This window comes from Maniola hyperantus, chromosome 11, assembly GCF_902806685.2.
Source record: "Maniola hyperantus chromosome 11, iAphHyp1.2, whole genome shotgun sequence".
NCBI lineage: Eukaryota > Metazoa > Arthropoda > Insecta > Lepidoptera > Nymphalidae > Maniola > Maniola hyperantus.
The window spans coordinates 6,969,855-6,982,328 of NC_048546.1; the positions used below are offsets into that span (position 1 = coordinate 6,969,855).

The 12,474-nt window shown below is 39.7% G+C and overlaps 2 protein-coding genes across 9 annotated transcripts in view; one reads left to right on the top strand and one right to left on the bottom strand.

The window, feature by feature from the left end:
* The first annotated feature begins 170 nt into the window (after positions 1-170).
* LOC138403018 (uncharacterized) lies at positions 171-784 on the top strand. The gene has a single exon (XM_069501881.1). The coding sequence runs from the start codon at positions 171-173 to the stop codon at positions 669-671; it is 501 nt and encodes a 166-aa protein (XP_069357982.1). The 3' UTR covers positions 672-784.
* A 752-nt stretch (positions 785-1,536) lies between these two features.
* Positions 1,537-12,474, bottom strand: part of LOC117986592 (monocarboxylate transporter 10-like) — a 155,350-nt gene continuing 144,412 nt past the window's right edge. For all 8 annotated transcript variants that reach the window (XM_034973455.2, XM_069501815.1, XM_069501817.1 and 5 more), the window contains 8 exons: positions 7,328-7,487; positions 6,150-6,457; positions 5,645-5,866; positions 5,172-5,309; positions 4,950-5,076; positions 4,758-4,855; positions 3,784-4,004; positions 1,537-2,354 (listed from right to left, as the gene is read on the bottom strand). In XM_034973455.2, coding sequence (XP_034829346.1) covers positions 2,043-2,354; positions 3,784-4,004; positions 4,758-4,855; positions 4,950-5,076; positions 5,172-5,309; positions 5,645-5,866; positions 6,150-6,457; positions 7,328-7,487 — 1,586 coding nt within the window. In that variant the 3' untranslated portion in view covers positions 1,537-2,042. The remainder of the gene's footprint in view (positions 2,355-3,783; positions 4,005-4,757; positions 4,856-4,949; positions 5,077-5,171; positions 5,310-5,644; positions 5,867-6,149; positions 6,458-7,327; positions 7,488-12,474) is intronic.

Genomic DNA, 12,474 nt, shown 5'->3' on the forward strand with positions numbered 1-12,474 from the left:
CCGAGGCCGTGCCCGCTCCGGGCACGGTACGTCAGCATAACTCCTATGCTCCCAATAGGTCCTACGGTAGTTTTAATAAATCAAACGTAGAATTAGAAACGGATAAAGAAAACAATAATCTCGAGCATATCTCTCCAATTAGAGATAATATCGCAGATAACGACAGTGGTATGTCGTCCGGTGAAAACGACGATTCTGTGAAATATAGTTATAAACATAATGTAAGTGTTAATAAACTAGCGGACGATGCAGTAATAACCAAGTGCCTAACTAATGAAAATCAGCGTGCTGTGCATTGGAATGAGATTCCAAGTTGTTCTAATGTTAATTATGATGCTTATATGGAGCAGGACTCGTTTGAAAGCGTTCGATTGATCGATCCCGATTTTATTGTGATAAATCTGTCGTGTGACGTCAACGATGGTTGCGATTCCAAAACGAGAGAGGCGGTTGTTGGTACAAATGTTTATAATATTGATTGTGATAACTCGAGCATCCTTAGCGTAGATTCGAGCCAAAGTTTAGTTCCTGTTGCGAACAACGAAATCGTCAAATCGGAGAATCAAAAGCTGGTGAGTCTATCCCTCTCCATTTTGCTGGCCGCGTTGCTGCAAGCGATGCGATGTTTCGCCCAGTTCTTAGAGGACATTGTTACCCCACAAAGATTATAATCGATTGTGTTCCAAAATATTTTTGTGCAGTATTGTATTCGCTAGTTAAGTATACCTACGAATTATTATTCTCAATTACAAGATGTCAATATATTTAATTACCCTCTTGTAAATTTTGTTTCATTTATTTTCTATGATTTTCAGAATTTGTACAGTAGGTACGAAACAAATTACAACTAAGTAGGTACTAACTACTGATAACTAACCCATCATAATACACATGTGCCTCGCGTGATCGCGTGCGTGCCGCACATAATCTCGCCGCTGCAGGCCGGACACGAATGTATGAACAGTTACAGTGATCGCAAAACAACCAGTCCAATCTGAAGATGCCACATGGGGGTTTGCGCAGTACGTCTCCTATTCAGATTGAACCACTTGTTTTGGGCGCACTAGTTCGTATCGTAAATGCCAATATTTTGACATCCGCGGATGCGGATGTATGACTTAATGCGGATGTTCCGCATTTGCGTAAGCGGATGCGAATATCCGTAAGAGCCCTGGTTCGTATGTGGATCGGGGCACCTTCTTTGTCACATGTGTAAATGTACCTTAGCTACGACAAGAGCGCAACGGATGGGGTTTGAAGTTAAATCGCCGTCGACCTGTCGAAATTCAATCCTCTCTTTCACCGTTGTGTTATTAGAACCTTTAGAAGTTACGTCGATTTATTTGATCGAACAACCGATGAGATGTCTGCGTACCTACAGTTAATTCAAAACTACAATATACAAATCAAATATGAGAAAGATGAATTGATAGTTTTTGCAAATTTTGCCGATGTAACTTCTAAGTTATGCTATAAGTACATAAAATCTATTGTGATGATGGAGTCACTAGAAAAAACTTCATAAGATATTTTTTTATTAATAGGTAATTTAATAAATAATACCGAACATTACACAAATGAGACTACTAAATACACACACAACAAATAAATTATGAGGTTAAATAGGTCATTGGTACACTAAACAAAGTTACTCCTCTATTTATTGTCTCAATATTACTCCACTGTCAGTTTATAGTTGATCGCACACTCGCTGTAAACGCCGAAAATCTCCTGAGTCGTTGAAGAATGATGAGGTCAATAGAAGGCTGCTGCTGAAGTTATTAGAACTTCAATACTATATGCAATTAAACTGTGTTGTGGTGTCGCAATACACTCGGGGGTGGCGTCAATCATAGGCTTAGAATTTTTTCATGATCAATCGGAGCACGCCTCGAGCGTCATTGGGCCATAATGCCACAGCAAATTTGTGTTTCACATGTTTTCATAATATTATATAGAATGTAGGACTGCGATCGCCTTTTGTCACATTACGACATGTCATGTTCACACTTTTGCGGCTCGTCTCGTAATATGCGATCAGTTTATAACGACGCTTCGTTTATCACTGTGATCAGTCTGTTGTTAGAATTATGGCACTTTTTCTTCCATTTGACCGAGTTCCGGTGTTCTGGGTTGTGGTGTTCTGGGTTGGTGTGTTCTTGGTTGGTGTGTTCCTGGTTGGTAATGTGTTCCTGGTGGGCTCGGTGTTCTTGGTTGGTGTGGTGGGGCGTGGACGGTTGAGGGGAGTTGTTTGACACCACGAATGACCAACGTCTCGCTTTGCGTTCGCTCAAATTCGGCAGCTCAGCTATCAGATTATTTTCGTATTCGCTTAGCATTAGATAGTTCTCCACCTGTAATTAAAATTAAATACCTGTTTGATTTATTCTTAAATACAAAACAATGCAGAGAGACAGAGTATAATGTCTGTTTGTGAATGTTGGATTCGGCGGCTAATTTCTTTCTTGAAATGGACTACTTGACTCATATCTAATTTCGTCCAATAAATCATTATTTATTATAGTATTTTGCTTAAGACAACGAAATATATCAATAACAATTATTAAAAACGCAGGATGGATATATAAATCCAATTTTAAAAAATACAGTTTTTATTTTTATTTGAAACGCAGAAAACGCTGTCAGCCATGATGTGACGTCATTAAATATGTAAACAAAGAAATGTCATCCCTATGTCACGCGGGGACTAACGTAGTATCCATATATATAAAATTTAGAGTCCTGACTAACTTATATATCAACGCACAGCCTAAACATCTGAACAGCTGGTCCTAGATACATGAAATTTGGTGGGTGTGTTCTTTGGAGGTAAAGAGAAGGTATCCACTAGAAAAGGATTTTTTGAAATTCCACCCCGGAGTGGGTTAAATGGAGGTTTGAAATTTATGAAGTCCACGCGGGCGAAGTCACGAGCATAAGCTAGTTTTTATATATTTCTAAAAACTCATAGTAAACGTAAAAAAATATCGTTTTCTCTTTATAAATTGAATAAGTTATTACAACAAAGTGATCTTTGCAAAAATAAATTTGGGTTGAAGTCGTTAGTCATATAGGATCCCTTTAAGCAAGTCTTCGCGTGTTACGTATATTTATTTCACTGGGCACTCTAATCCACAACTTTCCTGTGGTCTTTATCGATGCGTTTTTTACATTCTCGGATGATACAATAACGAAAATTACTATATTTTTCATGTACACTAGTATAGAAGTCATGTTTATTAAACTTTGGGAGGTTATGCTGTTGTTTACAAATGCATGACGTCAGAGCACAGATAATCTATCGGCCAAACATGGCCGACAGTGTTTTCACCTGTCTAAGAAAAATATATTTTTAAATGAAAGTTTTACGGGTTTTAGGGCGCAAAAAAATATAGTGTTAATTTTTTTGATATAATAGCACAAATATTAACCATTTAAGACCAACTTTAAAAAAGTGTCAAGTAGCCTATTGGACCTACCTAGCTGGATTGGTTTTAGTTATGGCAAGCTTGAAACGTTTTTATTTTGCTCTCCTAGAACGGTTTAGGTGGAGACCTCCATTGACTTGATTCAGCTTTTTGCCCTACTAAAATGCTTCATTAACTAAATCATAAATGGACGGGGCATAAAAACAAAACTTTTGCCAATGTGAACAACTCTAGTGTCTAACCTTTGAAACAAAGGCCAACCTAGAATTTTTGAATAAGTATTTCCTATATCAGATTTTTGTATGGCATATTTTACATAATCTACTTAGTGATTTTTTTAGTGTAAACACATTACCTTGTTACAGCTTGTAATACAATCACCGCCACAGTCCAGGTCCTCTAGCAGATGTTCGGGTATGTCTAGATCTAAGTCTAAGTCTAGGCCGCCCTCCTCGCTGATGCAGGTGAGCTCTGGCGGGATGTTGGGAGGTGGGGAGCCGAGGCTTCCTGGTCCGATGCTGTCCAGCAATAGATCTCGACCTGCTCTTCCAGGGGCTACTAGCTCTGCTCCTAGAACTTTATAAAATGGCAGGGTTAGAGAAAATTGTCCAGAATTGGTACAAGTTAGAAGATTTCAAAATGGCTACTCGAAATAGTAGAAGTTTTATTTTGAAGCTTTTCGCATGATGATTGACAAAAGGAAAAACGGAACCCTTATAGGATCACTTTGTTGTCTGTCTGTCTGTCTGTCGGTCTGTCAATAAACCTACAGGGTACTTCCAGTTGACCTAGAATCATGAAATTTGGCAGGTAGGTAGGTCTTATAGCAGACATTCGGGGAAAAATCTGAAAACCATGAATTTGTGGTTACATCACAAAAAAAAAAATTGCGGTCATGAACTAATACCTATTGCTATTTTCAACTTTCAAAGTAAGATTACTATACCAAGTGGGGTATCATATGAAAGGGCTTTACTTGTACATTCTAAAACAGATTTTTATTTATTTTTATGCATAAAAATGCGGTATCGTATCAGAAATTAACTAACAAGTATCGTGTGCCAGTAGACTGGATGCTGACGGCATAAATATGCATTACGGTTTCTCGCTGTTCTGTGGTAGAACGCTGGAAGAAGATAATGATCGGCGCCCCGATTGTGTAAGAAAAACGTAGGTATTCATCGTTATCGTAATCATCAAAAAATTCTGCCCTTTGATTGGTTGATTCGCTGTTTACATTTTTTCACAGCCAATCAAAGGGCAGAAATTGTTGACGATTACGATAACGATGAATACGTTTTTCTTACACAATTGGGGGGCTGATCTCACCTAATGCCGTGGCAGCGCCGGTGGCGGCACGCGGTTCACGCTCGCGGCTGCGTGGCACACTGCATGCCGATTCGCACCCTACTCCTCCGCCGTTTTCTCTGAATAAAAAAACATATTAGAGCCCGTTCACACGGTTACACATGTAAATTTGTATAATGTTATTAATAGCGTAGAGGTACCTATTTAACTTACTTGGTGTGCTTGTGTGCGACGCTACGGCGATGCAGGTCGATACAGAAGAGCGACAGAGATCCAATAAGAGAGCACGTGGAACTGAAGTAGTATCCCGCCTTGCCTCCGCATCCCACGTTTATGTACCCTGAAATTACCAGCAGATAAGTATGTACAATCTCTAGCTCTCTGGTCAACCTAATCCAAGGCAAACTAGGGTTATGAAACTGTTTAACTAGTTACCAGAGAGTGGCACGCCTATTGCGATGGGCACGGCCTGCGAGCATTGCACGAAGCCCCACGTGCGGGCGAAGTTGCGCGAACGCACGCGCTCGTACGTGTACATTTTCAGCGAGTAGTGGTAGCCTCCGCAGAATATACCTGGAATTATAATACCTCGCTCTATAGTCCCTTATTACAGACCTGTTAGCTAAGGCTAAAGTACGTCATAACATTCGTATAACTTAGCCGGGTCGTAATATTGTAATAAAATCCATTACGCCTTAAGGGCTGTAATGTTGTACTCAAATCCATTATGTCTGAACTTAGAACATGCCACACCTGAAGCAAACTCTGTTAATTACAAGAAGTTTTTGGCTTTAGGCACTTTGACGTCACTCGGTCGGTCTTTATATGAGACCGGTGACTGCTCTTCGCTATCACTCCGTTCCTCTATTCTGACCCTAACTTTTAAGAGTAGGATTTTTTTAACTAACCGTAAACCCAAGCGAACATGACATATCCACTATAGGAACCTTCAACAGCTGTCAGTGCCATGGTAGCTAGCCCGCACACAAACACAGCAGCCTGTGTGAGGTACTGCCTGGCGATTCGGCACTCTGCAGACTTCTGTCGCACTAGCAGACCGAACGCTGCACAGCCCACCGCCCATGCCAGACCGAGGTATGCCTGGAGTAGTTCCGCAGTGTCACCTAGACCTGCAAGTGTTTGAAAAAAACTACAATTAACTGGCTATACCTACATATAAAGCGGATAATAATTAATAGGTATTAGGCAGCCGCATCCTAGTGGGTAAGACGTCCGCCTCTTATTCGGGACGTCGGGAGTTAGTAGAAATTCGTATTGAGAGCATTGAGAGAGAGATAACCTACGTAGTAGGTATCTGATAAGGAAGTTTTGTAAAAATATTATTGCTTTGTTGACAATAAAAATAAATCTGATAAGTGACCCGCTTATGCGAAGGTTAAAAAGATGACTTACCTTCCTCTTCGGCATGATAAGCCAAGTAAAATATAGGCGTGTTGATCCCAAACGCTGATATCCCCGTAGACATGAGCAAGATTCTCACGGTCTTCGATCTCAAAGTAGAAAAGTCGAAGAAAGGTTGTCTGTCGTCGGCCTTGCTTCTATCTTTCATCTTCCGCTTGATTTTGTTTTGGTTTTTAAGATGTAGAATGGCGCGTCTTTGGGGGTGATACAAGGAGGCCGAGCGGTAGAACGTGCCGAGTATGAAAGTGACGAAGACTACTCCGGTTACTGCCTGTAGTCCTAATCGCCATCCGATTGCTCTACAATTTTAAAATAATAGTTATTAGGAACAGAAGGTATTTTAGGGAAATTATAATTTAAGCACCTAGGTTACCCTTACTCTAGATAAAGTTATAATAAAAAGGTTTTAAAATTAAAAAATAGAAAACATCCACAGAATAAGCTATTGCGTTGCACCGTCTTGCAAGGCAGTATACAATCAAGGCTAAGCAGATTAGTCTTGATTAGACATGATTTAAAACTGTGACCTATAAATAAACTAGCGTAGGTAATCTATGTATAGTAGATAGATATATCTACCTAGCCTAGATACTTTTATGCTGTGGCCCACGCAGTAATTTATGATGAATGCTAGACAATGAGTGTAACACTAGTTCCGTTACTGCCATGGCAGACATGCATTATTGTACGACACAGAGAAGGAAAACACTTTACACAACATACAATCGTTAATTTTTAGGGTTCCGTACCTCCTAAGGAAAAACGGAACCCTTATAGGTTCACTTTGTCTGTCTGTCAAGAAACCTATAGAGCACTTCCCGTTGACCTAGAATCACGAAATTTGGCAGGTAGGTAGGTCTTATATCAGACATAAGAGGAAAAATCTGAAAACCGTGAATTTGATACATCACACAAAAAAAAATTATATTGTGGTCATGAACTAATAATTAGTGTTTTCAATTTTCAAAGTAAGATAACTATATCAAGTGGGGTTTCATATGAAAGGGCTTCATTTGTGCATTCTAAAAAAGGTTTTTATTTATTTTTATGCATCATAGTTTTTGATTTATCGTGCAAAATGTTAAAAAATACGACTAGTATACGGAACACTCGGTGCGCGAGCCTGACTCGCACTTGGCCGGTTTTTTTGAATATGAATTCTATATTACCTGATGGCACCTTTGATAAAGGTGGACATGACAGCGATACCAAGGCCGCTGCCGCTCACGATGAAGATCTCCACCAACTCGCGGCGTCGCTTGAAGTATTGAGCCACCATCAACGTAGAGCAGTCTCGAGTCAACCCCACCCCCACTCCTACTACAGTCCCTAGAAGATAAACAACTATATAAAAAAAGTGAAAGAAAGATCAAGATTATGGTCAGAGGCCTCAGAGCTTGGACGATAGAGCCACCATATAATTTTTGTCAAGAATTTGACGAAATTATTCTAGGTAAGTACAATTCAGACAATTTCCTCGAAAAAGTTTGTGCCCGAGTCCGACGAAGACTTAGAGGCTGGAGAAAATGAAGATATTTTGAGTTAGAAAGAAGCTGTTTCGTACGTTTCCGGTGGAAGAGCCTGTTCGGCCGGGCCGAGATACCTACGTACCTAGTAGTTTGGACAGATGACCTAAGCACAAAAATCCTTGGACACCAGCGCAAGGTTTATGCTGGTGTCCGAGTATTTTTGTGCTTAAGTAGGTAAGTATTTAACAGAACTTCTAATAGGTATACGTATTATAGTTTATTGTTTTTGTACCTATTAGTATTTGTAAAACACCTTAGCAATAAAGACTACGTTGCAGAGAGAGAGGAATATCTACCGGAATATCAGACAATGTTTCGAATATTTTAAAGGTTTTTTATAGTATAGGTACTGGGTACTGGGTTGGGAATTATATAGCCAACATTTTTTTTAAATTTAAATTTAATTTGATTGTGAAGGTACATAACTATTATTATAAAAATAATGTTCAGTGGTACCTTACTGTTAGTCCGTACTCCGTTACCACAAGAACTCTAGCGTTTAATGTTTTGAAGTGATTCGCAACTTGCAACAAACAATGTTTGCAACCTCATACACAAAATTATTTCTGGATTCACTGACTTCATTAATAAACACAGAAGTTATTTACAGAACTGAAACAAACTTTCAACTTACTGAAGATAAAGTTAATCGAGTTACCTACCATTACCATTGTCCTAAATCTATCGCTAAACGGTTAATAATTGTCTGAATCTCGCAATGTGAATAAAATGAACTACTTTTGTTAGGTAAAATGAAAAGGTTTTCATTTCAATTGCTATGAGAATGGCATGGCATTACATTACGATTGGCTGTGAATTGTACAAATTAAGGGTGCCGACGATCGGATGGACGTGATCAAATTATAGGATTCCAAACAGTCTTTGAACGTTTATAACTTGGATTTTATCTATGCGACTATCAAATGGAGATCAATTTTATGGACAGAGATAACACCGACTGAGAAGAATTTTATGTGGGTAACAAACTTATTTTTGTAAAAATAGAAATGCAGAATAAACTTATTTTCCCTAAGATTTGCCTTTCGCAACCTACTGCTTTATGCCCGTGGGATTCTCTCTAAATAATGGCATTCCCCTCAATCGTCTCATCATTCCTCAACATTCCTCATCCAGCCGTAGATATAAGCTCTGCGTTGTTAGGTGATGATCATTGATCCACTATGTTCTACAATCTATAGTAATGGTTACAATGGACAAAAGTAGAGCAGCCCCCCAATTGTGTAAGAATAACCATTTCATGGCTATCGCAATCGTCAAGAATTCTGCCCTTTGATTGGCTGTGAAAAAATGTAAACAGCGAATCAACCAATCAAAGGGCAGAATTTCTTGACAATTGCGATAGCCATGAAATGGTTATTCTTACACAATTGGGGGGCAGAACGTTATAGTAATCAAGACTATAGTGAGCAAACTATATCCAGCGATAACTCAATAGGTATATCTAGGGTTGTTCCGTGAAAAATTGTGTTTATGAAAGAACTGCGCTGATTGGTAACAAATATAGGTACGCTAATAAGCTGTGAAAGCCTAGTGGTTCGGACGTCCGCCTTCTAATCGGAGGTCGGGGGTTCGATCCCGGGCACGCACCTCTAACTTTTCGGAGTTATGTGAGTTTTATGTAATTAAATATCACTTGCTTTAACGGTAAAGGAAAACATCGTGAGGAAACCTGCATGCCTGAGAGTACTCCATAATGGTCTCAAAGGTGTGTGAAGTCCGACAATCCGCACATGGCCAGCGTGGTAGAATATGGCCAAAAACCCTTCTCTCTGAGAGGAGACCCATGCTCTGTAGTGGGCCGGCGATGGGTTGATCTTGATGATGATGATGATACGCTGCGCGAGAGCCGTGTTGGACACGTTGCTATCGCGTATTGTATGCCCAAACCGTTATTGTTAAACTTTTGACACTACTAAAAGCCACAAAGCAAAATAAGAAGAAGAAGATTGTTAAATTTTGCTAGTTATACAAAAAATGGCATGGTTGGATTGGCAATGTGATAGCCTATAGTGGGTTCGATCCCGGACAGGCGCCTCTAACTTTTCGGTGTTATTAGGATAGTAGGCATGACGTGCATTTTAAGCAATTAAGTATCACTTGGTTTAACGTTGAAGGAAAACTTAATGAGGAAATCTGCAAGCCTGAAAGTTTTTATCATAATGTTCTCAAAGGTGTGTGAAGTCTGTCAATCCGCACTTGGCCAGCGTATCCATACCCTTCTCATTCTGAGAAGAGACCCGTGCTCAGTAGAGAGCTGGCGATGGGTTGATGATGATGATGACTCCTATAACTCCAAAGAAACATCTTGGATATAAGATACAGTTTTCCTATCACAACTGAGCCAACCGACGTTTCAAATTGGTAGTCATTTGTTATGCGTCGAACAGTCCCCGGTATATAAGCTGTAATATCCTGGACGATTTCCTCTCTCACGTGCTGTCGGTCGCTGGGGGTTTACTACCTCCACTGCACTCGTGAATTCTGTATCGGCATATTTATGATCTCGTACATTTACAGCTCGCAGTAGATTGCAATTTGCAATTGAAAACTATCAATATGGTACATCTACCTACCATACCCATCTACCCACCTATCCACAGTTAGCAATAAAATTGTTCAATTTGATTAAAAGTGCCTACAAGATATTATAATCATCATCGCCGCCGGCCCATTACTGAGAATGGGTCGCCTCTGAGAACGAGAAGGATTGAGAGGTCATAGTGCGCCACGCTGGCCAAATGCAGATTGGCAGATTTCATACACCTTTGAGACCATTATGAAGAACTCTCGGACACGCAGGTTTCCTCACGATGTTTTCCATCGCCGTTAAAGCAAGTGATATGTTAACTCCGAAAACCTCCCGAATAGGTTATTTATTGACCACTAGGTTAAACTTAGGTAGTAGGCAAGTACCTACCTACCTATCTGGTTTTTTGACACCGGGACAATCAAGCTAGGACAGTGTGCCGCAGACTTTTAGTACCTAATTCACTCTAACCGAAATAATTTGAAAGCATAGATTAATTATTGGTTTCGCTACGCTCTACTTTGAAAGCACAATGTGGTAAATTCTGTTGAACACAATCTCTGAACTAAACTAAAAGTAGAAGGGCTGGCTCATTTTTTACGCAACGGATCGCCCTGGCTGTCCAGCGCGGAAATGCAGCCAGTATTCTTGGCACCATTCCACGCGGGCATAGTATATATATATATACTATGCCGGGTATAGTATTTAGATAAGGCTAGCTTTTATTGTAATATTTTCATTAAAAAACTGATGCTAATATCAGTTTAAAAAAAAAACTAAAAGTCTAAATAGGTATACTGCCATCCCTTTAATAATATTATTCCATATGAAAAAGACAAGACAAACACTAGATTTATACGTAATTGTGACGATTCGGTTATAGCGTTATTTTTTTAGCGGTTTTAGCGGCGGTTGATTGCGTCTCTAACAAGTGTCACAATTACCTACTAAAGAAAATATGGAATCAATGTAAGCAGGAAACAATTGAACTTATCCTTTATGACATTAAGCACCACGATGGCAAAATATAGGGTAGTTAATTTTATTGCAGGAAACATTAAATTGAATCGATCGATTTATTCATAAAGTTTCATTGCATGTGAGAGTCAATAATAATACGATATTCCTTGTCCGTTCAGCATCAAATGATAATACCTATTCTGATTCTATACCTACCATTTAGGTATATTGTTAAAGTTCCTGATGACAACACCATAGCCCTAAACACAATCAGTGCGTCAACGCTTTGTCGCATCTTCATAAAGGCCGTTTTACGCCAGAGCGGCACAGTGCGACATTGAGGCATGCCACAGGGCTGCATGCTTGAATTAATAAAAAATAAGGATTTTTTTTTATTTTTTTTTGTCCAAGAACAGCCTACAGAATAATTACACACTCAAAATTATACAAAACTAGATGATGCCCGCGACTTCGTCCGCGTGGATTTAGGTTAAAAATCCCGTGGGAACTCTTTAATTTTCCGGGATCAAAAGTAGCCTATGTCCTTCCCCGGGATTCAAGCTATCTCTTTACCAAATTTCGTCAAAATCGGTTGAAAGGATGGGCTGTGAAAGGCTAGCAGACAGACAGACACACTTTCGCATTTTTAGTATTAGTATGGATGTTATCGATGTAAAGGATATGGAACGTCTTTTCTGTAACCTTCAAGTCAAGAGTGATTAGGAACCTTTTAAGCAAGCGCATTCTATCTTAGGCTTCATCATCACTTGTAAGCAGGTCTGATTGCAGGCAAGCGCTAATCTTAAATTTAAAAAAACCGGTCAAGTGCGAGTCGGACTCGCACACGAAGGGTACCGTATACAAGATATACCTAACACTTTTATGTAAAACACTGCAAGTTAAGACTGCCTTACTTAAGCATACAAAATTAATGTTTCCATTTGTATAGCATGCCCCATTTTCGCATGTTGTTGAAAAACAACAAACAGCATTTACGTTTTGTCGCCGCGAGAAAGCGTCATTCGCATTGATTGTGCTGGGGCTTTTGGTAATGTTTCCGCTTTCAAATGGATTCGCCATGTAAACCAAACACAGTTAATGTTTGCTACTCCGTATTTATCTGTAAACTACAAGCTCGAGACACGGAGGAGATAGAATTGTAAATCCTATTTCGTATGTGTATAGTACGCAACATGTTCAGATGGCAATCGGGGTGGGGACGCCCCGCAAACCCACACAGCCCCCGCGCTAACCCGGTGCGGGATAGCGCGAGTGACGT